The sequence below is a fragment of the Neofelis nebulosa genome, chromosome 2, assembly GCF_028018385.1.
Source record: "Neofelis nebulosa isolate mNeoNeb1 chromosome 2, mNeoNeb1.pri, whole genome shotgun sequence".
NCBI lineage: Eukaryota > Metazoa > Chordata > Mammalia > Carnivora > Felidae > Neofelis > Neofelis nebulosa.
The window spans coordinates 21,814,473-21,838,391 of NC_080783.1; the positions used below are offsets into that span (position 1 = coordinate 21,814,473).

General features: G+C 39.6%; 1 protein-coding gene across 13 annotated transcripts in view; it reads left to right on the forward strand.

Annotated features, from left to right (window-relative positions):
* The first annotated feature begins 705 nt into the window (after window positions 1-705).
* FN1 (fibronectin 1) overlaps window positions 706-23,919 on the forward strand; it is a 69,750-nt gene continuing 46,536 nt past the window's right edge. For 7 of the 13 annotated variants that reach the window (XM_058705913.1, XM_058705856.1, XM_058705875.1 and 4 more), the window contains exons 1-13: window positions 707-1,136; window positions 2,109-2,237; window positions 3,166-3,303; window positions 4,838-4,969; window positions 5,908-6,045; window positions 8,511-8,669; window positions 11,176-11,367; window positions 12,186-12,365; window positions 13,026-13,202; window positions 14,258-14,410; window positions 15,699-15,827; window positions 17,684-17,827; window positions 22,554-22,675. In XM_058705913.1, coding sequence (XP_058561896.1) covers window positions 989-1,136; window positions 2,109-2,237; window positions 3,166-3,303; window positions 4,838-4,969; window positions 5,908-6,045; window positions 8,511-8,669; window positions 11,176-11,367; window positions 12,186-12,365; window positions 13,026-13,202; window positions 14,258-14,410; window positions 15,699-15,827; window positions 17,684-17,827; window positions 22,554-22,675 — 1,941 coding nt within the window. In that variant the 5' untranslated portion in view covers window positions 707-988. Of the gene's footprint in view, window positions 1,137-2,108; window positions 2,238-3,165; window positions 3,304-4,837; window positions 4,970-5,907; window positions 6,046-8,510; window positions 8,670-11,175; window positions 11,368-12,185; window positions 12,366-13,025; window positions 13,203-14,257; window positions 14,411-15,698; window positions 15,828-17,683; window positions 17,828-22,553; window positions 22,676-23,919 lie in introns of all 13 variants that reach the window. The other 6 variants (XM_058705831.1, XM_058705842.1, XM_058705885.1 and 3 more) reach the window with 1 other exon arrangement.

The following is a 23,919-nucleotide window of genomic DNA, read 5'->3' on the forward strand; positions in this document are numbered from 1 at the left end:
GATCCTCCAAGCACCCCGCAGAACTTAGTAGAAGCTCATTAAAGAATCGCTTTCTCCCCCCTTCCTCAGAACCCGGCAGGTACAGCCTTCAGAAGGGGAGAAGTCTTGAATAGGAAGCTGTGAAGGCAGAGAAAGCGAGTCCCAAGTCAGTGCACATTAGACCAAAGAGAGGGAACAGGAGGGAAGCCAGCCCCGCCCTGGGACTGTAAAGTCTACATTCCTCCAGCTGCAAGGTGGTGGCTACTTTATGGTTTTTCCTCCCCCCAAAATACACTCCGTGAGCAGACTTTTTTTTCTCAGAAGTGATGCAATTCCTCAACTTCCCCCCGCCCCAGTAAAAAAGAAAAGGAAAGGCGGGGGGTGTCTTGCAACCCCTTCGCCTCGCTCAACTCCAGCCCCTCCCTTTCCTCCCAGTCTACCCCTTTCCAGCCGCTTCCCATCCCTCCCCCTCAGCCCCAAGAAAGTTTGACGACCGCAAAGGAAACCAAAAAAAAGTTCCTTTGCCCCAGTCCTGGCGGGCGATCAGCATCTCTTTTGTTCGCGGCGAACCCACAGTCCCCCTGACGTCACCCGGAGTCCGGGCCAATCGGCGCGCGGTCGGCGGCGGCGGCGGGGGCCGGAGGGTGGGGGGAGCCGGGCTGTCCCTCCTCCCCGGCGCCCGGGGCCTCGTGGGGGGCGGGAGGGGACCGTCCCATATAAACCCTGGCGCTCGGGGCTCGGCCGCCCGCGCCGGCAGCGCTTTGCAGGGGGAGGTGAGGGAGCTCCAGGCGCGAGCGCCGGAGAGGGGACCTGCAGCCACAACTTCTCTTGTCCTCTCCTTCCCCTCTGTCCCTCGGGCCGTCCCCTTCCCCATCCCCTGGCCCCTATTTTCTTGGGGTCACCAACCCACAGAAGGCACTGGAACCTTCTCCCGCAGGTTGCAAAGGGAGACAAACTTGGTGGCAACTTGCCTTCTGGTGAGGGCGTCTCCCTCCCGCACCGTCTCAAGATGCTCAGGGGTCCGGGGCCCCGGCTGCTGTTGCTGGCCGTCCTGTCCCTGGGGACAGCGGTGCCCTCCACCGGAGCCTCGAAGAGCAAGAGGCAGGCTCAGCAAATCATTCAGCCCCAGACCCCAGTGGCTGTCAGCCAGAGCAAGCGTGAGTACCGACCGCGGGCTGAAACAGGCTGTCCCCGGGACGGGACCCTGAAGCCAACCAAAGTTGTGGCTGAAGTTTTGCGCGCGCGCGTGTGCGGCGTGTGTGTGTGTGTGTGTGTGTGTGTGTGTGTGTGTGCACTCCTTAATGAGAGTTGCCGAACGAGGGCACAAAAGGCTCGGGGTTTGAGCAGGCTGGTTCCGAGGGCCTTAGAATAAAATAATGCATTGGAGCACAGGGGTTCCCGCAGCGCTCTTGTCAGCGGTACCTATTAAAGTCGTCCTCCTATGAATTCATCCAAACTTGCTTTTAAGGAGGAAACTGCCTTTACATTTTCCATCTGGTATTAGTGTGATCCTTACGCTTCAGATTTTCTTTGTTACTAAATAATTGGTTAAATATTTTCAAAATGGGGGTGGTAGGAGGGTGTCCAAATAGTTACATTGTTCCGAACTTGAAAGCGATGTGATTGGTTCACAGTGCTTTGGGCCCTTCAGGATACTTCTCCAAGAACAGATCTGAATTCCTCTTCCAGTTTTTCAAAGACACACCCTCCTATAGCCTGGGCTAAAGGAAACTGCTTAAAGTTGTCCTTCTTGACTTATTACCCCAGAAAAGCATTGAAGGTCTTTGCATATTTTAAAATGTAATTCCAGGTATCTGTCTTCCAAAATGTTTCCACTCCTTTGATGTAGACCCCTGGCCAGATGGAAATGACATCATTGTATAACATTTAGCTAAGTTAAAAGAGAGAAAAAAGGAATACCTAAATATCTACATGTATGAATTGTGGTTAACTCCTTAGATAGCTAATTTCTATATATTTTAGAGTGGAATATTCTGATCCTCTGTTGATTAACTTATTTTTCTATGTTTGTTGCTTAGTCTTGTCAATTTAGTTGTGTAAGAAAATTCCATAATTTAGAAAAAAGAGGAGATGGAGATGTAATCACTTTTTTCTTCAATCATTTATAGCTGGCTGTTATGACAATGGGAAACACTATCAGATAAACCAACAATGGGAGCGCACCTACCTGGGAAATGCCTTGGTTTGTACCTGTTATGGAGGGAGCCGAGGATTTAATTGCGAGAGTAAACCTGAACGTAAGTGGTGGGAGCCTGGCAGTTAGTATCTTTTGATATATGGAGAAGTGGGTGCTTGTTAATTAAACTTAGCATTGGTAACAAAAATATGTACACCATTTTCCCAGTAGAATTGTCTATCATTTCCTCTTTAAATAACTGTTAATAACTGCTTTTATTTGTCTTTTACATGTTACTTCTACCTTTAAAACCAAACAACTAGTGTATCTGAAAGTAGTTTCTTGAGTCTACTTTTTGTTTTATTCTCTCAAAGTTTTTGATGAGAAAATGAAAGATTTTGTGTTTTCCCTCCAAAGAAACCACTTATAAAATTTTAGTTTATTAGAAAAGAATTTCAAATCTTAAACTACATGTAAGATTACGGGCCAGAAAACACTTTGGGTACTCTATTATAAAGTGATTTGTCAGTTACATAAAACCAGGAGCTGCTTACTTCAAAGTTCTCATTCTTTTATGACCATTTTTCTGTTTCTTGTAAATTATAACAACACCTGGAAAGAAGCACGGATGAGGCTAAAATGGAAATAGGATTAAGACATGACAGTGCCTGGTGGGAGGTGGAGATCTTCAAATTGTTTGCTTTTAGTGTGGACCTTGGTTTGAGTGAGCCAGAGATTACAATGGAAGCCTTCCTTCACAATCTAACCAGTCCTAAAGTAGTGCTTAATACAGTTTTTTCCTAAGGGCCTGAGAATCCTTTACAATAGAAATTAATTTACAGAAAATCAGAGAACTGGTCAAAGTTCAAAAGTTGAGCTTCATTAAAGCCTGCAGTAAAATCTAGATCTCCCATTTTAATTTTTTACATACTTCTGTTGTACTGTGCTACTCATAGAATGAAAAAGTGAGTTTTTCTTTGGATGGGATTAGTGGAATAAAAAAGCTTTTATATATGTGAGGCTCACATGAACTTTCTTTCTCTCCTCAGCTGAAGAGACTTGCTTTGACAAGTACACTGGGAACACTTACCGAGTGGGTGACACTTATGAGCGTCCTAAAGACTCCATGATCTGGGACTGTACCTGCATCGGAGCTGGGCGAGGGAGGATAAGTTGTACCATTGCAAGTAAGGAAGACATTCTGCAAAATGTCAATAAAATAAATGAATTTCTCCATTACCGTCACTGTCACCTTCTGCTATCCATGACTGGATATTCCTAATTTGGGGCTTTACCCCAGGTGACTGGGTGCTCTTATGTGATCGCCCAACTGGATCCTGTGCTTCTGGAAGATGGCTCTGTGCACAGGTGGAAACAGTGTTCAGTTTGTATGGACTTGTGAGTTCCATTTCAGTAAGATATGCTTGGAGGAGTTGTTCATTTTAATTTACCTGGACATCTTCAAGCTAGACTGATCAAGTGATTAGGAAGATGGTCAAGAAGAGGTGAATTAGCCATTGTGTGGTCTGCTCTTCTTGTTTGTGATGCAGAGACTTCTTGCATCCCACAGATACAGTCTGACTTCTTTGTGACTTATAGGATTTACCCAGGAAACAAATCTCTATTCCCAGGGATAATATGGAATGGTTAGCCTACCAGTGTTTCCAAGGACCTTTGGGGACTGTGTTGACTCTCATTAATTCCCGTTTAGCTAAGGCAGCCTTTTCATTATTATTCACTAGGCTACCAATAGACTCTATTAACATAGCATTTAGTGGGGCACCTGGGTGGCTCAGTCAGTTGGGCATCTGACTCTTGGTTTCGGCTCAGGTCATGATCCCAGGTTCATGGGATCGAGCCCCACGTCAGGCTCCACACTGAGCATGGAGCCTACTTAAGATTTTCTCTCTCTCTCTCTCTGTCTCTCTCTCTCTCTCTCTCCCCCTGTCCCCTGCTCTCTCTCTTTCTCTCTCTCTAAAAAAAAAAAAAAATAATAATATATTAATTAAATTAAATTTTAAAAAGAAAACATTTAGTTTTTTTAATCCATCCTTTAAGTATAAGTTACTTGAAAGGCTTCTGTCCAAAAGAACAAAGCAGTCCTTTGTCAATAGACCCAATCAGCTTTTCCTGTACTTAATGTTAGGGTTTATTCAAGTTATTGGCAGTCTTATGAATTAGTGGTCCATAGTGCTTATAATCTAATGGACAGTTTGGCCTCTGATGTGCCACTGTGTTTAATAGCTTAGAAGAGTACCCAGATTTCCACACTTGATAGGTGTGCATCTATGTGATTTCCACCAATGTGACATTTTTTATGCTGGGGTAAAACATGGGCTCTCCCACTCCTGAAAGCTGGAAAGCTATGCCCAGTGTGGCCTTTTCATTCCGTCAGCCTCAATCTGCCTGCCAGCCTTTCTTTTCTGCTTTAGGACCCAATTTCCTGTGATCTCTCTGAGGAACCAGGATTTATGACCTCTTTCTTTGCCATTCAATTTTCTGTGTGATTTCCCATCATGCTTAACCGAGACCCAAAGTGACCAGACCTGTTAACTTTCCCCCTGCCTCTGATGGGAAAGCTGTTGTCTGTGTTCTTGCTTTGCCTAACCCAAGTACCTATCCTGGGTGGAACATGAGACCTTTTCTTTCCTTTCTTTCTTTTTTTTTTAACTGAAATATTCTCTGTCTTTTTCTCTAACATTTGCTTTTTATCTTGAACAGACCGTTGCCATGAAGGGGGTCAGTCCTACAAGATCGGTGACACGTGGAGGAGACCACATGAGACCGGCGGTTACATGTTGGAGTGTGTGTGCCTTGGTAATGGGAAAGGAGAATGGACCTGCAAGCCGATAGGTGTGTGGCTCTGAGGGACGATGGAGAGGTGGGGAGGCACAGCCAACATGGTGGATTGCACCAAAGGCCCTGTGGATGCGAGATCTGAATTCCAATTCAAAAAATAGGGAAGTGGAAATTTTATTTCAACTACTGAAATAGTTCATAATCCACAGCCCTGAAGGAATCAGGCCTAAAAGTACTAACATTGGTAGATGTCTTAATTTTGTTTCAAAAGGACAGGATCGAATTGAAAGATTTAGGAAACAGTCATTTCTTTTGTCTACTGTCTCATCGTTGCTTTCTCGTTGGTCAAGATATAAATTATTTAAAAGAAAAAAAAATAGCACTTTTGACATCTTTCTTTATTGGAGCACGCTGGACTGAAACAATACTGTGTGTGCTCTGTCACACCTTGGTAATTTTTCTTTTTCAAACTCAAACTTTTTGAGCTTCTTTTGGCCTTAATCTTAAACTCTATAAACACAAGTCTAAGTCTCTGCCTATAGATTTGAATATATAAATTGTTCTTGAATCAGACTTTTTGTGTTGTAGTTATTACAGAAATCAGATTTTAAACAGCTTTCTTGTCTTTTTTTTATGCATTCATAATTAAGATCGGAATTGTGGGTGTTTTGTCCCCCACAGATGAATACATATACAGATCCTTTTCACTCAAATACTTGTGTGAGAAATGTTACTAGCTGAATATATATAGTCTATGTACTTATTAGGAGAATAGAATTTCCGCCTGCCGGCTCGTCTTGGGCTTTCTTTCACTTTGGTTACTTACTATGTGCTTAGTTATAGGGCGTGCCTTTCTTTTTGAACAGAGTACCACTTAAAAAAATGTGCCTGGATTTTTGCTTACAAAATATACTTTAAATTACAAGGAGCCTGCACAATTCAAAATAACCCTTTGCCCCCCGCCCCTGTTTTTCATCCAAATTTCCTTACAGCTGAGAAATGTTTTGATCATGCTGCTGGAACTTCCTACGTTGTTGGAGAAACTTGGGAAAAGCCATATCAAGGCTGGATGATGGTGGATTGTACCTGTCTGGGAGAAGGCAGTGGACGTATCACCTGTACTTCTAGAAGTACGTCTTAGTTCTTTTGCTCAAGATGAGGCGAGGTATTGTTTTCTGGATTCCTAGAGAGACCTGTATGTAACGTGATGTCACTTATAACACACCTACCACACCAGCATGCTTTGGTAACATTTGGATGTCAAGAAAAATTCCACAATCAACTTATTCTGTTTCTTCAAAGAAAACTATAAAGTTTAATAATAAGGTCTTCGGCTATGAGTGACTAAGAAAGATCTCAAATATGCATTAAAATGCCAGATATGCTGTGGACCTGAAGATTAGTTGCAAATGTTTTTTTTTTTTTTTTTTTAATTTTTTTTTTTAACATTTTATTTTATTTTTGAGACAGAGAGAGACAGAGCATGAACGGGGGAGGAGCAGAGAGAGAGGGAGACACAGAATTTGAAACAGGCTCCAGGCTCTGAGCTGTCAGCACAGAGCCCGACGCGGGGCTCGAACTCACAGACCGTGAGATCATGACCTGAGCTGAAGTCGGACGCTTAACCGACCAAGCCACCCAGGCGCCCCTAGTTGCAAATGTTTGATTAAATTATCACTGAGATATTTTCCAAGTCTTAAAAGCAAAAAAATCATTAAAATCCATGCAAATACATCTTTGGGTATGTAGGTACTATTAACAGAGAATGGAGTGAAGCTCTAAAGTTTTAGGTTTCCTTCTATGTTTGAAATTTAACTGGGGCATATTCACCAGCAAAACTGATGAAAATAAAAAGTACATATAGGTTAAAATTATGTGTCTACGTGGGACTAAGGACAGTGTCTCTTACCCAAAGCTCTTAAATAGGCTTCTTAGTGCCATAAAGAAGCTGACCTCTAGCACCCCTGCTGCTCCTTCCAGGATTGCCTGGAGGCCCTACCTGTTGCCCTAGGGATTCAAGGCTCCTCTTTTGAACTTTTCAGACCAAAGGCAACTAGTTTATTGAAGCAAAACAACCATTAATGTTGCTGTTATAAATAAATTCTAAGTCAAATCTCAATATATTGAACCTATTTTGTTTATCTAGGTTAAAGTGTTTAACCATCTTAAAATGTTCAAACTCTAAATTTGAATTCTTTGCTAACAAAAAAATGAGTCTTTCATGGAAAGTGATAATAATTCTGGCAGACTCTTTCCCAGAAACTTGCTTGTTCATTAGATCTTTTGCATTTAGAATGTTATTATGATCATCAGACTTTCAAGACCTTGGTGGCAAAGTTTTAGCTCAAAACAAAGTAAGTGTCTGACTCAAACCCTCATCTATTATTTAAAGTTCTTCTAATAGCAAGTTGGGGGAAAGTTCCTCAAAGAAAAGTCGTGTATTGCATGAAATTTTGTAAGTCCCCAGTTTATACAGGATGGTATAGGAATGCAAAAAATAAATTGGACATTAGTACAGCCTCCAAAAGCACTTACTTAGTCAGTCAGGGAGATAAGAAAGGCTTATACATATTCATTTTCTACAAAGTGTAATATTAAGGGCTTCAAGAAAAATACTGAAAATAGTCCTACGGGGGTTTAGGGAAGTACTTTTCCCTGGGATATGGAGAAAAGCTATAATATCTTCCTCCAGACCTCCATTCTGATGCTAGATCAATGTGGGTGTGTATTTGTGTGCACTTACATCAACCGTCTAATTATGGTCTCTTTCACTTCGTGCTGTGATTTTCTGATTCATACAGAAATCAAATCCTCCCTCCTCACATTGTAGCATATGGGAAAAACTGGATTATAACTGAAACAATCCATTTGTCAGATAATTGAACACATACACTAATGGCAAGTTAGTTACAAATGATCACTTTATGTTAATAATTCCATTTTTCCATGAAAGGTTCACACTGAGCCATTCAAAAGAAGCCATTTGACTGGTAATTTTAAATAGGTGTGTGTTGGGGAAGGCTAGAAGAGAACATTTTAAAGAAGTTGGCAGTACTCTGAATTTTCTTACATACCAAATGAAAAAAGAGATGCTACTGTTTTTTATAGCTTCTTTGGGGCAGTTGGGGGCAGACCTTTTGAAACCTACTTGCCTCCTATTGCTTCTCACTTTCTAAAGAAAGTCCCCTGTTGAAAGGCTGGTCATATCCAGCAATTACTGGGAGAAAGCTGGGAGAGCATGAGAAGGAAAGAGAGGGGGAAAATAGAAAGCCAGAGAATGAATTTGATCAAAGGACCAATGTGAAAACAATTTTTTTTTAAATTAATGGACGAAAGATGATGAAAAAGTCCTTTGGCAAAAGCGAAGAGGAACGAGACTAAATCCTACAAAGTCACACATCTCCCTTTCTGCTCTAACAAATGGAATCCCATCTTTCAGAAGGTTGACACCTGTGGTACCAGAGCCACATAGAAACCTACCACCAGAGAATAGCTCACCAAACTTTAAACCACTACGTTCTTTTTTTAGCGTTGACTTGAGCATTTGCCCAGCTTGACATGACGTGTATATTGAAATGCTTCCTTTCTGATACAGACAGATGCAATGACCAGGACACCAGGACATCCTACCGAATTGGAGACACGTGGAGCAAGAAGGATAATCGGGGGAACCTGCTCCAGTGCATCTGCACAGGCAATGGCAGGGGGGAGTGGAAGTGTGAGAGGCATGCGGCTCTGCAGACCACGTCCGCTGGTGAGGCACAGAACTAGCCAGAAACCGCAGCACGTTTTGAAACCTATTTCTGCAAATCCATCTTTCCTTTGACACGCCATTTGAGGATGAGTTTGCCATGTTTCTGCTAATAATCTGAGTTCATTTACAGACTGCTAGTTGTTAAAAACTTTGTTTAATATCAGGTTTTAAATTTTTAAAAAATGAAATAAAAATAGATCTTAGAGGGAACAAAAGGAGGTTTAGCCCCAAGAGATTAAACGATGTTTAAGGCAATGCCAATGTTAAAAAACCCACACAATTAATATATAGATATATATGTAGATATGCACACATATACATTCACATACATATGCATTTTTTTACATATGCATTTTTAATACCTAAAGTGCATTTTAATGGAAATGAAAGGGTTATGATGGGTTACACGACTACTTGGTTCTTCTGCTAGGAAAAGGGAAAAAAAGTACATTTGTTCTTTTCCAAACTGGAATATGTTTCCTTGTCCTGACATTCAGCTTTCTTTGTAGCGGAAACAATTCTTTATGCGTGGTTTCCATGCTCCAGCAGACTTTGTTGCATTCCATAAAATAATGCACAATCATTTTCTTCATGTATTGGCATTTACAATTCGAGAAATTCAGAGGAGGCCTAGGGATGAGAATGAATGACACAATGTCTAAAGCACTTAAAAAAAAAAAAAGTAGTTTTCATTATTTCTGGCACAAGAGCAAGATCTTTGCATTGTAACTTGTTTTGTAAGAGTCTGAAGACAGAAATAATGGCGATCACGGGTGTGTGCTTCTGTTATCCTTCTTAATATGTTCTCATCAAGTTTTCACTGCATAATGTACTAGCGTTATTGTTTAGCCCGTTATCAATCAACCATTTAACCATAAATAAAAATATTATTTGTTTAGATTTTTCTCCCTTTGGTGAATTTTCGTCTTGCTCTGAGCACTTCCAAAGGTAAACAAGATTAGACTTGATAGTATCTTTGAGTTATTTGATTATTTTCATTTTTATTTTATTGATTGATTGGTTGATTGAGAGAGAGAGAGAGAGAGAGAGAGAGAGAACAGGTGAGGGGCAGAGGGAGAGCAAGAGAAAGAGAGAGAATCCCAAGCAGGCTCCATGCACAGTGTGGAGCCCGAAGGAGGGTTCCATTTCACAATGGTGAGATCATGACCTGAGCTGAAATTAAGGGTCGGACACTTAGTGACTGAGCCACCCATGCATCCTGAGGTTTTTGATTATATCAGTGAAATTACTGCTAACCAAAAAAACAAACAATTATAAACATCAATCTACTGAAATAGTTCATGTTTTATTTTTTTTCCCTCCTCCAGCTCCCCTACTGAAATAGTTTAAATTAAAAGGGTAATTGAGGTATAACAGGATAAGGATTCAATAAATGTTATCTATTTTTATTAATATTACTGATATTATACAGAAAAGGTTCTGTTTAAAAAGTTTGAGAAGAATTGGGTCAAACAAAATGGATCCTGCTTCTATGAGATCTTTATGTTACTTTGTACTGTGGCTCTTCAGTGGGGTATATACAGATGCCCACTCCCCGGTGTGTATGACCTTGGGACCCATTGTATGTAAAGTGTCTTTGGGTTCTAGTGGTGAGCAGGGCTTAGAGAGATGCTGAATTCAGTCCATCAGTTATTCTGGCATTCATTCTGACTCTTCTTCTGTGGGCCTGGCCTTTGAGAGAACAGATTTCCAACAATTTAGAGAAAAGATCAACATATTGTGTTGTCTTACTCTGAAAACAAAGCTGTGTTAAGCGGATTGATTGGGTTTAGAAACACACACACACACACACACACACACACACACACACCAATTCTCAAATAATCCTGGGGGGGAAACAAAATGTGGAAGGAGGAACAACTTCTAGAGAATCCAGAATGGCTGCCCAGGATGCTTTCATTGAGCTCAGAGTTAAACAGACGGCCACAGGTCTGCCGCAGGGTGTCAGGGACTTCTCAAAAACAATACTGGCAAGAGAAATGCCTAGTTATATTGAACGTATAGAAGCTGCTAAGAGAGCGAGGGTGAGGCAGACCATTCCAGGAGAAGGGAAAGACATGAAGACAGTACAGGGTACAATGAGTGAATGAGGAGACAAGGCTTACACCAAGGAAGGACGTGGTCAGAGGTGAGCTGGAAGAACTTAAGTGTGGAGGATTATGAAGCTGTGGACCATGTTCTTCCTGGATTGAGTGAGGAATTGTTGAGGGCATCTGCTCTGTTGAGTGGCAGGATAATGTCTGTGATTTAGAAATATAATCCAGATAAGCTGGATGATGGAGACCCTTTGGTTAGACTCTTATAGGTTATTTCCTAGGCTGAACGTAAAAGCTAACAAAGGGAGGGGCATTTCTTTTCAGTTCCAGATCAGTAACACCATGGATTTCAGAGTGATCTGTATGGGACCCTGAAGATCCCCACTCCAGAAAGTAGTTAGTTGGTTTCTCTCACCCAGCTTTATGACTTTCCTTTCTCATGCCCTTAGGATCTGGCTCTTTCACAGATGTCCGAACCGCCATTTACCAGCCCCAGCCTCACCCCCAGCCTGCTCCATACGGTCACTGTGTCACAGACAGTGGTGTGGTTTACTCTGTGGGGATGCAGTGGCTGAAGACACAAGGAAATAAGCAAATGCTGTGCACTTGCCTGGGCAATGGTGTCAGCTGCCAAGAGACAGGTCTGTATTATCTTTTCAAAAAATAATACTGATAGCTTTTTATTATTAAATTTTTGAGAAGCAGTACATTCATTTAAAAAAACAAACAAACAAAAAAAAAACAAAGTAAAACAATAAAGCAAACAAGAAAAGCTTATAATCTTACCACCCTGTGATAACAACCAGGGTTGGCATTTCATATATTTTCTTCCAATCTTTTTAATCTACGTATTTTCTTTCCTGTAGTGGGGATTAAACTGCTATGTATTATCTTTATTTGTCTAAAATGTTGTTATAAGAGGGCTGCTTTCTGAATAGCAAACCAACCATATTTTATACTCTGAATCTCAAATTTTTGGAGCTTCATGATGCAAACTTTCAACAACTTAATACATTGTTTCTGGGCTACAAAAGTGGTAGTAACCACTATAGTGGTATAACTATATAATTGGTAGTAACCAATAACAATTGGTACCTTTGACTTTTTCCCTAGAATAACCTCATGTATTAATTATTATGGCACCAACAGAGTTCTGTATATCACTCCAGTATACTTTGAACAGCATTCTTAACTAGTCTGTATTAATACACCATTGCAAATGGGGAAACTGAGGCACGGCCGCAAAGGTGGCAACAAAGGACATGGGCAGAGGAACTCAGGTGTCACTCTATTCACAAAAGATAGGTTTCCTGAGTAATACATTTAGACTGACTAGGTGATTCTCTGTGCTGGCCGCTTGAAGGCACAAGCTTAGTCTCCATTAAGCTATAAAGAAGCAGCTACTGGTGGGAGATAAATGCAGCTCTATTTACTGAGACCCTTTTGGTTGTGCTTGTAGCTGTAACCCAAACCTACGGTGGCAATTCAAATGGGGAGCCGTGTGTCTTACCATTCACCTACAACGGCAGGACTTTCTACTCCTGCACCACGGAAGGGCGGCAGGATGGACATCTCTGGTGCAGCACAACTTCCAATTATGAGCAAGACCAGAAATATTCCTTCTGTACAGACCATACTGGTGAGTCTCCCAGGAGGAAAGCACAGCAGTGAGAAAAACCCATTTCTCACGCCCTATTTTTATTTGCCAGCCTTCTGGGCATTCATCTTGAGGCTGCAAAAGATGTATCACTTTTGTTCAGTCTGGACCCAGGAGACGTGAAGCGAACTTAGCAGCTGAAGATCCTTCCATGTTCCCCAGGACCCTTGGGAAATGACACCGAGGGGAAAGCCCTCCTGTTCAATTATTTCTGACACACTGGGATTATGATGTGATTAAAGATACGGGTATATTAACATCCGTAGGCAATCCCCCAGCGCTAAAGAATACACAGGATGAATGCCTGAGTGCTTTTGCTTCTCTACTGGTTAACACTATGTTTTATTCAAAGCGACCATTTGATCTTTTCTCTTTTGGCTGGGAAAATGAGAGTGAAATTGGATTTAAATCTGTTTTGAAGGTGAAGGTGAATACGCTAAGGAAGCTTGAGACTATATTATCAGGCATCCTTTCTTCTGAGGTAGACTCCCCGTGAATTAGCTGCAGAGACCTGGCTCGCTCGGAACCTTCCTGTGGTAATTCCCCACTGTAAGCTGGGGTCATATGAAGCTGTATGCTTAGTCCCCACTGTAAGCTCAGTTGTCATATTATTTCTTCCTATTTGTCTGTTATTCTGGGCAGTTTTGGTTCAGACTCGAGGTGGAAATTCCAATGGTGCCTTGTGCCACTTCCCCTTCCTGTACAACAACCACAACTACACGGACTGTACTTCTGAGGGCAGGAGAGACAACATGAAGTGGTGTGGAACAACGGAGAACTACGATGCTGACCAGAAGTTTGGATTCTGCCCCATGGCCGGTAAGACAAAGCCCTGTAGACACCCATTTACGCAGTAAGACAGAAGAATAGTGTCCGGTTTACTCCTATTTTACCCATTAAGTCTTAATTTTCAGGCAGCATGCAACTTTGTAGGATATATTTACATACATATAGTTATATAATATCATATGTAATTATATATTATATAACCATTCATATAATTGTAAAATCCTTTCGATATAGTTGAATTCCAAAAACATATAAATGCAATAAAAATGCTTTTTTTTAAAGTCTGGAAATGCACATATTTTACAGGTTTGTCATTTGTAAAGAGCACAAAACTTACAGCATTTAATACATAACTGCTGTAGTGACAGACCCACGATATTTACAACATAATTTTGGTTTGATTAGAATAAGCCCGGTCACTTATTAAATACCAAAATGACCAAAACTCTGCTTTTCTTTCAAGTATGGGATCTTTTCTTTTTTAAGGGGGATCTAGTTTGTAAGGATAGAGAAAGGGGGGCCAATACCTTTTCTTTGTTCTCAAATTTCAAGAACCCCATAGGTTACCGTTGATCTTGTAGTTTTGGAACTGAGAAGCCGTGCACCGTATGTTGTGGAATGTGAGGCCATGAAACATAAGAAAACTACTTATACTTTTATTTCTTTCAACACAAGAGAATGTCGGATTTAGAAGAAAAACATGCTTTAGCTTACAATTCTATACCCAAATGCATAGTTTCCCTTCAGGATAGAATAAGCTGGAAGTAGAAAAAATTATGAGGCAGTAGTCAACATCAGTCTTCTACAAAAATGCAAACCCTCTACATGAATGTGTAGGCATTATTGTGGTTTAACATCCCTCAACCTTTCCTGTAATTATTCCCTACAACATACTTCACCTGTGGACTATGTTTGCTCCCTCTGGTACTTAAAACCCTACACATGCAGAGAGCAGCCCTGAGACTTCTTTGAAGCACACCAGACTGCTTTCCAACCAATTCTTGGTTATCCTACTAGCCTAAGGACTGATAATACTGCACATGTTTTTATACCTTGTGATCATTTCTCCATCCATTTCTATACAGCCCACGAGGAAATCTGCACAACCAATGAAGGGGTCATGTATCGCATTGGAGATCAGTGGGACAAACAGCATGATATGGGCCACATGATGAGGTGCACATGCGTTGGGAATGGTCGTGGAGAATGGACTTGTGTCGCCTACTCTCAGCTCCGAGGTATGCTTGCTTATTAATGAGAGCATGTGAAAGGACCGAGACTGCAGAGAGGACCAAGTTTTGTGGACATTTGTACTTTCCAAAAGCAGGAGAGGAAATGTGTGACGCCATGCCATCAGTCTACCGTGCTAGATAGGTTTGTCATGTTAGGCAGCCAGTGGAGAGAAGCTGGCAGAGCACTTCTAAAATTTGAAACATTCCCAGGATGTAAGTACTTAGGCTGAGAAGATGACTTCAAAGGCTAGAACACAATTATTTGATCCTGTTAGCTTTTAGTTACACCATTGGATTCATGTCTAGAAAAGATTGAATAATTTCTGTAAAGAAAAGAGACTTTGCTATTCTAAAAACAGATCCTTGCAGATCCAAATTGAAGGTGACAATCAGAGAGACCTATTTCTTTTGCTCAGCTCAATTTTTTTTTCCCTTGGATCCTGGGATATAATATAGGGATATCGATTTATGAAAACCATGTTGGTACTTCTGTTTCTTTGATTTGAAGAGTACGATTTAGGTACAACTCTGAACCAATAAATAGTCCATATAACTGGTGTGTTGACTTGGCCTGAACTTGTTCTCCTTTTGTGGGTAACACAATACCAGAGTAATAATAATTCCACATGATGTTGCAGAACAGAAAGGAAAGACGTACAGACTAACTCTTCATTTTACAGAGGAAGGAGCTGAGACCCAAAAAGGGAAAGTAATTTTCTCAGGATCTCTCAGAGAGTTTGGAACACAGTTGGCCTACTCTTGTGTTTTGTTTTGTTTTGTTTTTAATTTCACAAATGCCATCGATGTTATTTTATTTCCTAAATCCAAATATCTCCCCACCCCAGCCATTCCAGAGATCAGACCATCACACCATGCTGGGTACTCCATAAGTATGCTTAATTTTCCTCCTATTTCTCATAGCACGCAGAGATCTAAAGGACATTATCAAATTAGCAAGAACTTTTCCAAAAGTAAAACATGTATTTGTTTAAAAATTACCTTTCCACAGGAAGGTGTATTTTACCACATTCTTTACTTAGTTGCATAGACTTTGACCTCTGATATTTAAGTTTATAAAAAAGTTGATAAGACAGAGAATTTTTTTTTCCAAATCCTGTATTCCTGACTAAGTTTTGAAAAAATGTTCTTTCTATGCTAGTTTAAAAGTTATTTTAGTGGGAGGTGTTGGTAATTTAGTGGGAAAAAACTGTACGCTTTGAAAAACATGACTTTTTTTTTTATCTCATCATGAAACTTAAAAAAGTTCTCCACCATCCCACTGTCTCCTAAACAGATCAGTGTATTGTTGACGACATCACTTACAACGTGAATGACACATTCCACAAGCGTCATGAAGAGGGGCACATGCTGAATTGTACCTGCTTTGGTCAGGGCCGGGGCAGATGGAAATGCGATCCCGTTGGTAATTAGCCTCATGTCTCTAGGAGGTTTTGGACGCTGGGACTAGTTAACAAGTTTCAGATAAGGAGAGCCATTTGATATTACATAATGGAAGTTGACTCCAGACTTTGATCAATGGCTTGCAGAGAGCTTTGCAAAGTCTTTTCTCTAATCATAGACCAAGATACCAGTTTGATAGTGACAGTTATCTATTTTTGTTGAGTTTGGTAACACATGCAGGTTTATTTTAATGGAATGGAATTAGTTCTTTGGTTCTGAATCATAAAGAGAATCCATGTTATGAAAGAGAACTTTCCTTTGCTGACTGTGCAATAACGCGGGCAAGTGAGCATGCCAGTAAATACCTCCTTCCAAATACTTTATTTTTCTTGGCTGCCCTTTATAGTAGATCTAAGCAAACAGTGAAGATTGAGCCTTAAAAGAGCTGTGTGGCCAGCCTTAAGGTAATCCATTAATATTCCCTTACCAAAGGAGACCTGTTGCTCACCACGAAAACAAACTGATCAGATGAGTTTGTTTGACATGAGACTATCAAAGCTGAGAGAGAAGCCTGAGAGGTTTTTTTTTTAGAAACTGCTCAGCAAGTAGTCATTGTTAAAATCTAGTTCATCCATGTGCATGTAAAATTAAGCACTCCAAAATTTAAAGAGGTATATAAAGTGATCCTTTGTTCTTACTATTCAAACGGTAAGTTAGTGCATCAATATAGGTTAAATATAATATCTAATTTATTGTTCCAAAATTGATATTCAGAATGTCAGTATGTACTGAAATCTAAATCATAAATTTTTTATTTAGAAATATCGTCTTTTTTGGGGCACCTGGGTGGCTCAGTCGGTTAAGCGTCTGACTTCGGCTCAGGTCATAATCTCATGGTTCATGAGTTTGAGCCCCATTTTGGGCTCTGTGCTGACAGCTCGGAGCCTGGAGCCTGCTTCAGATTCTGTGTCTCCCTCTCTCTCTGCCTCTCCCCAACTCATGCTGTCTCTCTCAAAAATAAATAAAACTTGAAAAAAATAAAAATAAATTAAAAAAGAAATATCATCTTTTTAGAAAGCTAAACATTTCTCCCAATGGGTACTTTTTTTTTTTTACTACTACTAATTGCTCTGTAAGGTAAAAGATATGAACAAAACATTTTGTAACCACATATATTTGTAAGGACAGTTGCCTCTCTGCCCCTCCCCAGCTCATGCTCTGTTTCTCTCTCTCTCTCAAAAATAAAAAACATTAAATTTTTTTTAAATGTAAGGACAGTTGCAAGTTTCCATTAAAATTAAGAATATGCGGTCTGAAAATTTTTAAAAAAGGAGGGGGAGGCGTCTGGGCTCAGTTGGTTGAGCATCCGACTTTAGCTCAGGTCATGATCTTATAGTTTGTGGGTTTGAGCCTTGCATCAGGCTCTGTGCTGACATGACAGCTCAGGGCCTGGAGCCTACTTCAGATTCTGTGTCTCCCTCTCTTTCTGCCCCTCCCCTACTCACACTGTCTCTCTCTCTCTCTCTCTCAAAGATAAATAAGCATTAAAAAATGTTTTTTAAAGAATATAGGAGCGCCTGGGTGACTCAGTCGGTTAAGCATCCAACTTTGGCTCAAGTCATGATCTCACAGTTCGTGGGTTCGAGCCCCGCATCGGGCTCTGTGCTGACAGCTCAGAGCCTAGAGCCTGCTTTGGATTCTGTGTCTCCCTCTTTCTCTCTGCATGTCCTCTGCTCATGATCTGTCTCTCTCTGTCTCTCAAAAATAAATAAACCTTAAAAAAAAATTTTTTTTAAATAATATATGGTCTAGCACACTGAAATGAAATTTGTACCTCCGTGTCTTCAATGCTGCTTCTTCTACTTGTTTATATTTTAGACCAATGCCAGGATTCAGAAACCCGAACATTTTATCAAATTGGAGACTCCTGGGAGAAGTACGTGCATGGTGTCAGGTACCAGTGCTACTGCTATGGCCGTGGCATTGGGGAGTGGCATTGCCAACCTTTGCAGACCTATCCAGGTAAGTACCTTTCTTAATGCAAACTGAGAGTCTTTAACGGAGTTTCCAAAACAGAGCAGCATCAGTATTTTCAACACTCTAATGCCTGCATTGGCCTCCTCTCTATTTTCTATCTTTTTCTCATGTCTCTAATAATCAGATGTTTGACTAAAATAATTTTCCTTTCTCCTCCAGCAAGTTAAAGGTGTGCTCAGCTGTGAAAATGTGCCTGTGTGTAAATTTGTTTCTGAACACTGTAGAGCATTCCATTAGGTTAAAACACTCTGGCTAATTTCATCTCATGTCCCCATGTGGAAATAGAAACCATACCGTGAACTATACTGGAAGTAACGTGTGGGGTTGTATGTTACGGCTCTTAACAGAAAGGTTGCCTAGAGAGATTATGTGAAATACAATATAGGGTATGTGTGTTCGCTCACCATTTCATCTGGGGCTTCTTTGTGTCAAAATTTTCATTTGTTTGATCAGTTGGAGTCTAGAACAAAGTATCCTGGGTCAAGAGTTGAGTAATTTGGTCAATTTTCTGCCTACGCAGTTCAAATATTCTCAAATGTTTATTGCTGGGTTTGGTTTTTTTTTTTTCTTTTTTTTTTTTAGGTCACAGGACATAATGCCTAGCTGGAGGTGTGATTAATTCATTTTAGACAAAAAAACATTTTTAAAATGTAATTTCACTGAGTGATTATAATAAGACACGGTGAATTATGAAGCTCAAATTTTTAGGCACCAGTTATTTGAGCAACTACTAAGCTGCAAAGCCTCCTAGGCCTCTGTCACCCTTAGACCTGAAACATGGGCCACATTCAGAAACAAAAAGAAGTTGGGAGAGCATCAGATTCTGCCTATGACAGAAATTAAGATTAAATGAACTAGGGACACCTGGGTAGCTCAGTCGGTTAAGTGTCTGCCTTTGGCTCCAGTCATGATGTCACGGTTTGTGAGTTTGAAGCCCATGTCAGACTCTTTGCTATCAGTGAGGAGTCTGCTTGGTATCTTCTGTCCCCCTCTCTCTCTGCCCCTTCCCTGCTTGTGCCCTGTCTCCCTCTCTCTCTCTCTCTCTCTCTCTCTCAAAAATAAACAAAAAGATTAAGTAAACTAAATCCCTCCATAATGTCATAAGAGATTAGTATCTCTTATTACACATATCCACTATCACAGAAAACAGGATATGGAACAATTTGGCCAAAGGTAGAGTTTGCCAAGACATGGGTCCTGGCTGTAGGCTGTGAAAGAGTTCCATGTCAAGCTTCACTCACTAGTTTCTCATCTGTAAAATGGGGATATTAAAGTTGATTGCCTTTAAAGTTCCTTCTAGCACAAACAACCTAACAATCTCTGATCCTAAACACTAACCGCCCAGATACACCCTTCCAACAAACTTGGAAGAAACACTGCTCTCCCCAGTCCTCAGTCACTGCCAGGGCCGTACAAGGTGACTTTGCTTAAACAAGCTCACAGCACAAATTGACCTGGCTCTTAAATTGTATTCATGGTGAATTTAGGTGTAGGAATCACTTAAAATATATTTTTTTTAATTTAATAACGTTTAAAATATCTGATTGCAGAAGAACCTTAAGTTCAGAAATGATATATATATATTTTTTCCTTTAATGAAGCAACTAAAGGGTAGAGCCTTCTAAAGAAATGCTCCTGAGTTTCTATGTTTATGGTTGTTATTGTTGTGGCAACTTGTCGAAAATTGTCCTCAATGATTTAGAGAAAAAATTTTTTCTCACCCTTTTACAATGAGCCTATTCACAAAACTGCTCGCTGGAAGCATTTAGGTGAACCGGACAGGGGTGAAATCTACATGGGAAGGAAGCCTTCTGCTTTGGAGTTTACTTGTTGACTTTGTTCCTATTTTTTAAAAAGGGTAAGAAGAATGCTCAGGGAACACAGAGAAGGAGATTTGGAGAGGGGATTGGTGTTTGCCCTCAGTACGTGGTTGGGTTCTTATCTCCATGCCTGGTTTGCTCAGTGGTTCATGCCTAGCGCACGGGGCTTCATGAGGTTGGGGAGAATAAAGGAACCACAGATGACCAGTAGACTGTCTCTGAGCCTTGCCCTGTTTGCTCCCATCTACAGAGGATTTGGTGGAGTTGTTCAAACTCAGAGAAGATAAGAGGCATTTGGTTTGTCAATAAACAGCCATGGAAGCACAGATCTCAGCAAACAAAATAGAGAAAAAAGAACTGAGTCACAAACTCATAAATATTTAACTTCCCCAGGGTCATCGTTCCTGGAAATGATTCATTTTGGCCTTATTTTAAACTGATTTTAAAAGCATACACATTGTGTCATATCTTTACTTAACTATTTTATGGTTAGCCTGAGCAGATTGAATAAGAGAGGGAGTAAGGTTTTTACTGGTAATTGCTAGTATATACCAGTTAGGTTAATTTTAGTTTTACCAAATCTAACCAATGTAAATGATGTCAGAATTTTCAGATGTCCTGTCTTCAAATCATATGTAGATTCAAGTCTAGTGGTAACCAGAATTTAGTTGGCCTTACAAATGATGGACACGGGCTCTTTACTCTCTGATAAAAAATACACTAAATGCATGAAATCCACACTGATGTTCAGTGGTCTATGGTACAAGCCTAAATTTTAAAACCTATAACTTCAAACCAGTGCTTGAAAGTTTAGAAAGAGAAAAAACTTCTGTAGTTTTGCTCCATCACTGAGGTAAAAACAAGTGAGTCACCTTTTTTGTTTCCCTCCCCTCTTGTTTATTACCTTGTGGACCCAGGAACAGGATTAGGGTTAAAGGTGGACAGTAATTGTCATTTGTATTGTCTTTCTAAAACTTAACAGACATTCAACCATCATAAACTTTTTCTTTTAATTAAAAGCTAATTTTTTTTCGAGCAGTTTTAGGTTCACAGCAAAATTGAAAGGAAGATACAGAGCTTCCCGTACAGCCCCTGCCCCACACATGCCCAGCCTCCCCTATTACAAACATTCCGACCCAAGCGGTGCATTTGTTACAATCAATAAACCTGCATCAAGACACCATTTTCACCCCAGGTCTTTGGTTTACATGAAGGATCACTCTTGGTGTTGTACATTCTATGGCATCATAAACCTTTTCCTCCCTCAAAATCATGACTGCCAAATTAAATAATATACATATCAGAGGTCTCTTTACCTAAGGAAATTATAGTAGGAATTCTTTAAAGGACTGATATTTGAACAACCTTATGCCAATTATTGTAAGTAATTTAAGGACCTGATATTCCTGTATTTACTGATGTTCACGGAAGTCACATCTCTAACATTTTGCTTCACCATTTGTCTTTAAAAATTTATTTGTATTTTTGAGGAGCTTCATGAACAGAAGGGGTAATTCAAAGAGTGACATGGAATTATAGAAAACTAAGAATTCTGTACATGGATTTTGATATTTATGTGGCTTAGAAATAGGTGCATTAAATGAAATTAAGATTCAAAGAATCTTAACTTGTTAGTTTTCAACCACTTTGAATTATTCTCAGTGTGGAAGTGAGCATATTATTGTAAAACTTTTAAGTCTACGCAGAGATGCAAGTTATATATTTGTTCTGCTACAGAAAACTTTGTTTTCAAAGAGAATTTGACAGCAAAGATAATTAGGTTTGAAAATCAATATTTTTTTTTTCCTAAGAGCTTTCAGAAAACCTAAATCTGTTAACAATCTGGTGAAATACTTTACTAAACTTGCAAAATTTTGCTGTCTTTGATAGAGTGGCAGTTAGAAATTCTTGGAAAGGTTATGACAAGAAACTTTGTTTTCATTTCAAAAAAGTTGAACATTGACATCATGAAAAAGACAGTGTTTAGGGAAAAGATGTGTTCTGCTCAGCAAGCATAAATTTTCTGGGTAATTCATTATTATCCTAAGTGGAGTCTACACTATTAAGAAATTAATTCCATTTTCCTTATATTGTTTTTTCTTTAAAAAAACTACTTTAAATTTTGTAGGAAACAATAATACATACTGAGATGTGGAAATACTGAATTTAGTATATACTTCAACCTGTCATTTCAGCTGATAATTGCTTTTCAAAAAAAAAAAAAGTTTAATCTCTTAATAACATGGCCCATCAGTGATATGATTTTAGAGTATACTTACTAAGTAAAAATAAAATGAAAACTTTTTCCCTAATGGGATGCGTAGGCTGATAAGAAATAAAACTGAACCTGTAATTACTGCTTTTGTGTATTCATCTAGGATTCTACCCCATTTAGAAATATGGGTGTTTTATATCATGTCATATGACCTTTAGAATGTTGTTTCCTTCTTAGTGGGTGGATTCATTCTAGATGAAAGGCTTCACAAATGAGAATTTGTTTTAAAGAAGCTTAGTATGATAAATAAATGGGAGCTTGGGTTCTTTGTTACTTTATTTGGGTTAGGGTAGTTTGGCAATTTTCTCAATTCTTATTTTGAAAATGGAGACAAAATAAAACTAAGGCATTTTTCAAATTTTATTTTATTTGCTATAAACAAGTTCTATTTGCATTTCTCATGTGAACGACAATGACTTATTGACTAAAAAGGATTTTATTGCATTGATTTCCAAGGGCAATATGTAAAAAAGTAATCCCAGAATTTTTTTTTAACTATACTCACCCTTACTGATAAGCAAAACTATCTTTTAATGATGGCCATCCACGTGCACTTAGTTTTAAGTTGAAGCAAGTGAATACCCACGATCACCAAATCTCGCATTCTCATTTTCAGGCACAACTGGTCCCGTCCAAGTCATCATCACTGAGACCCCCAGTCAGCCCAATTCTCACCCCATCCAGTGGAATGCACCAGAGCCATCTCACATTTCCAAGTACATTCTCAGATGGAAACCTGTGAGTATCCCACCCACAAACGGGACATTGAGGGTTCTGAAACAAACACATTCTAAATATTTGCTTTCCAGCTTTCGAGCCAACCGATCTGATGAACTATCTGTGATTTGATATATAGATTTAGCTTTTTTGGTATTTAGAAGGATTTAGAAAGATTTGTTATTTAGAAAGATCTTCTTAACAAGGAATTAGAGATGATAATGTCTGAAACAACTCTTCCCCGATATGGGAAGGGAATCTAAAGGCTTCGTATATCTTGCACCTCTGTCAGAGGAAGACAGTTATTGGCATCATTTCCATGATTTGAAAAAATTAATATTTAGCTATAGAGGTTCACTTTTTAAGGGATCACTTCTTAAAATGTTACTTTTGTTTCTCTGAAGTTATTTAGGTAGAGGGGGAAAAGAGATGATTCCAGGGAAGAAAATGAGGGGTGATAGTTGGCTTGTTTAAAAAGTGAACCTTCTGAGTTTTTAATGAGAAGCATCTAGAAATTGAAGAAATCATACTGAGGAAGATGTTGATCTAGTAAATTTTAGTATTTCTTACCCTTCAAACCTGCCTGTTAGATCTCCAAAATTCATGACTCATAACTTAAGAAACACTCTTTTAAACCCAGGAAAAAAAAATGTCCACTTTTAGTCACAGCTGTTAAATCCTAGCAATTAAAAACAAAATAAAACAAAATGCTGGACCAACTCAGGCAATTGTATTTAAACTCTTTGGGAAAAATTCAAGCTGTGAAATCATTCTTTTTTTAAAAAAAATTTTTAAATGTTTATTTTTGAGACAGAGAGAGAGAGAGAGAGAGAGAGAAAGAGAGAGAAAGAGAGAAAGCATGGACAAGGCAGAGGCAGAGAGAGAGGGAGACACAAAATCCAAAGCAGGCTCCAGGCTCCAAGCTGTCAGCACAGAGCCGGACATGGGGCTTGAACTCATCAACCATGAGATCATGACCTGAGCTGAAACAAAGAGATGCTTAACCAACTGAGCCACACAGGTGCCCCAAAAGCATTCTTTTTTGTAGTATACTCAGTATTCTCGTCATAGTGTCCAGAGCAGCCATTTCCAGAACTTTGCATTTAGTGATGTTAGCCAGTGGGATTACTGTATTTTCCCCTCCAATACCTTCTTGTCTCTCATCTTTACATCTCACTCCCAGTTTTATTTACTTTAAAACTAATTCTGAAGTATTGCGTGAGATCACTGTAATAAGGGACATTTATAGGGAAGTCATAAGATGT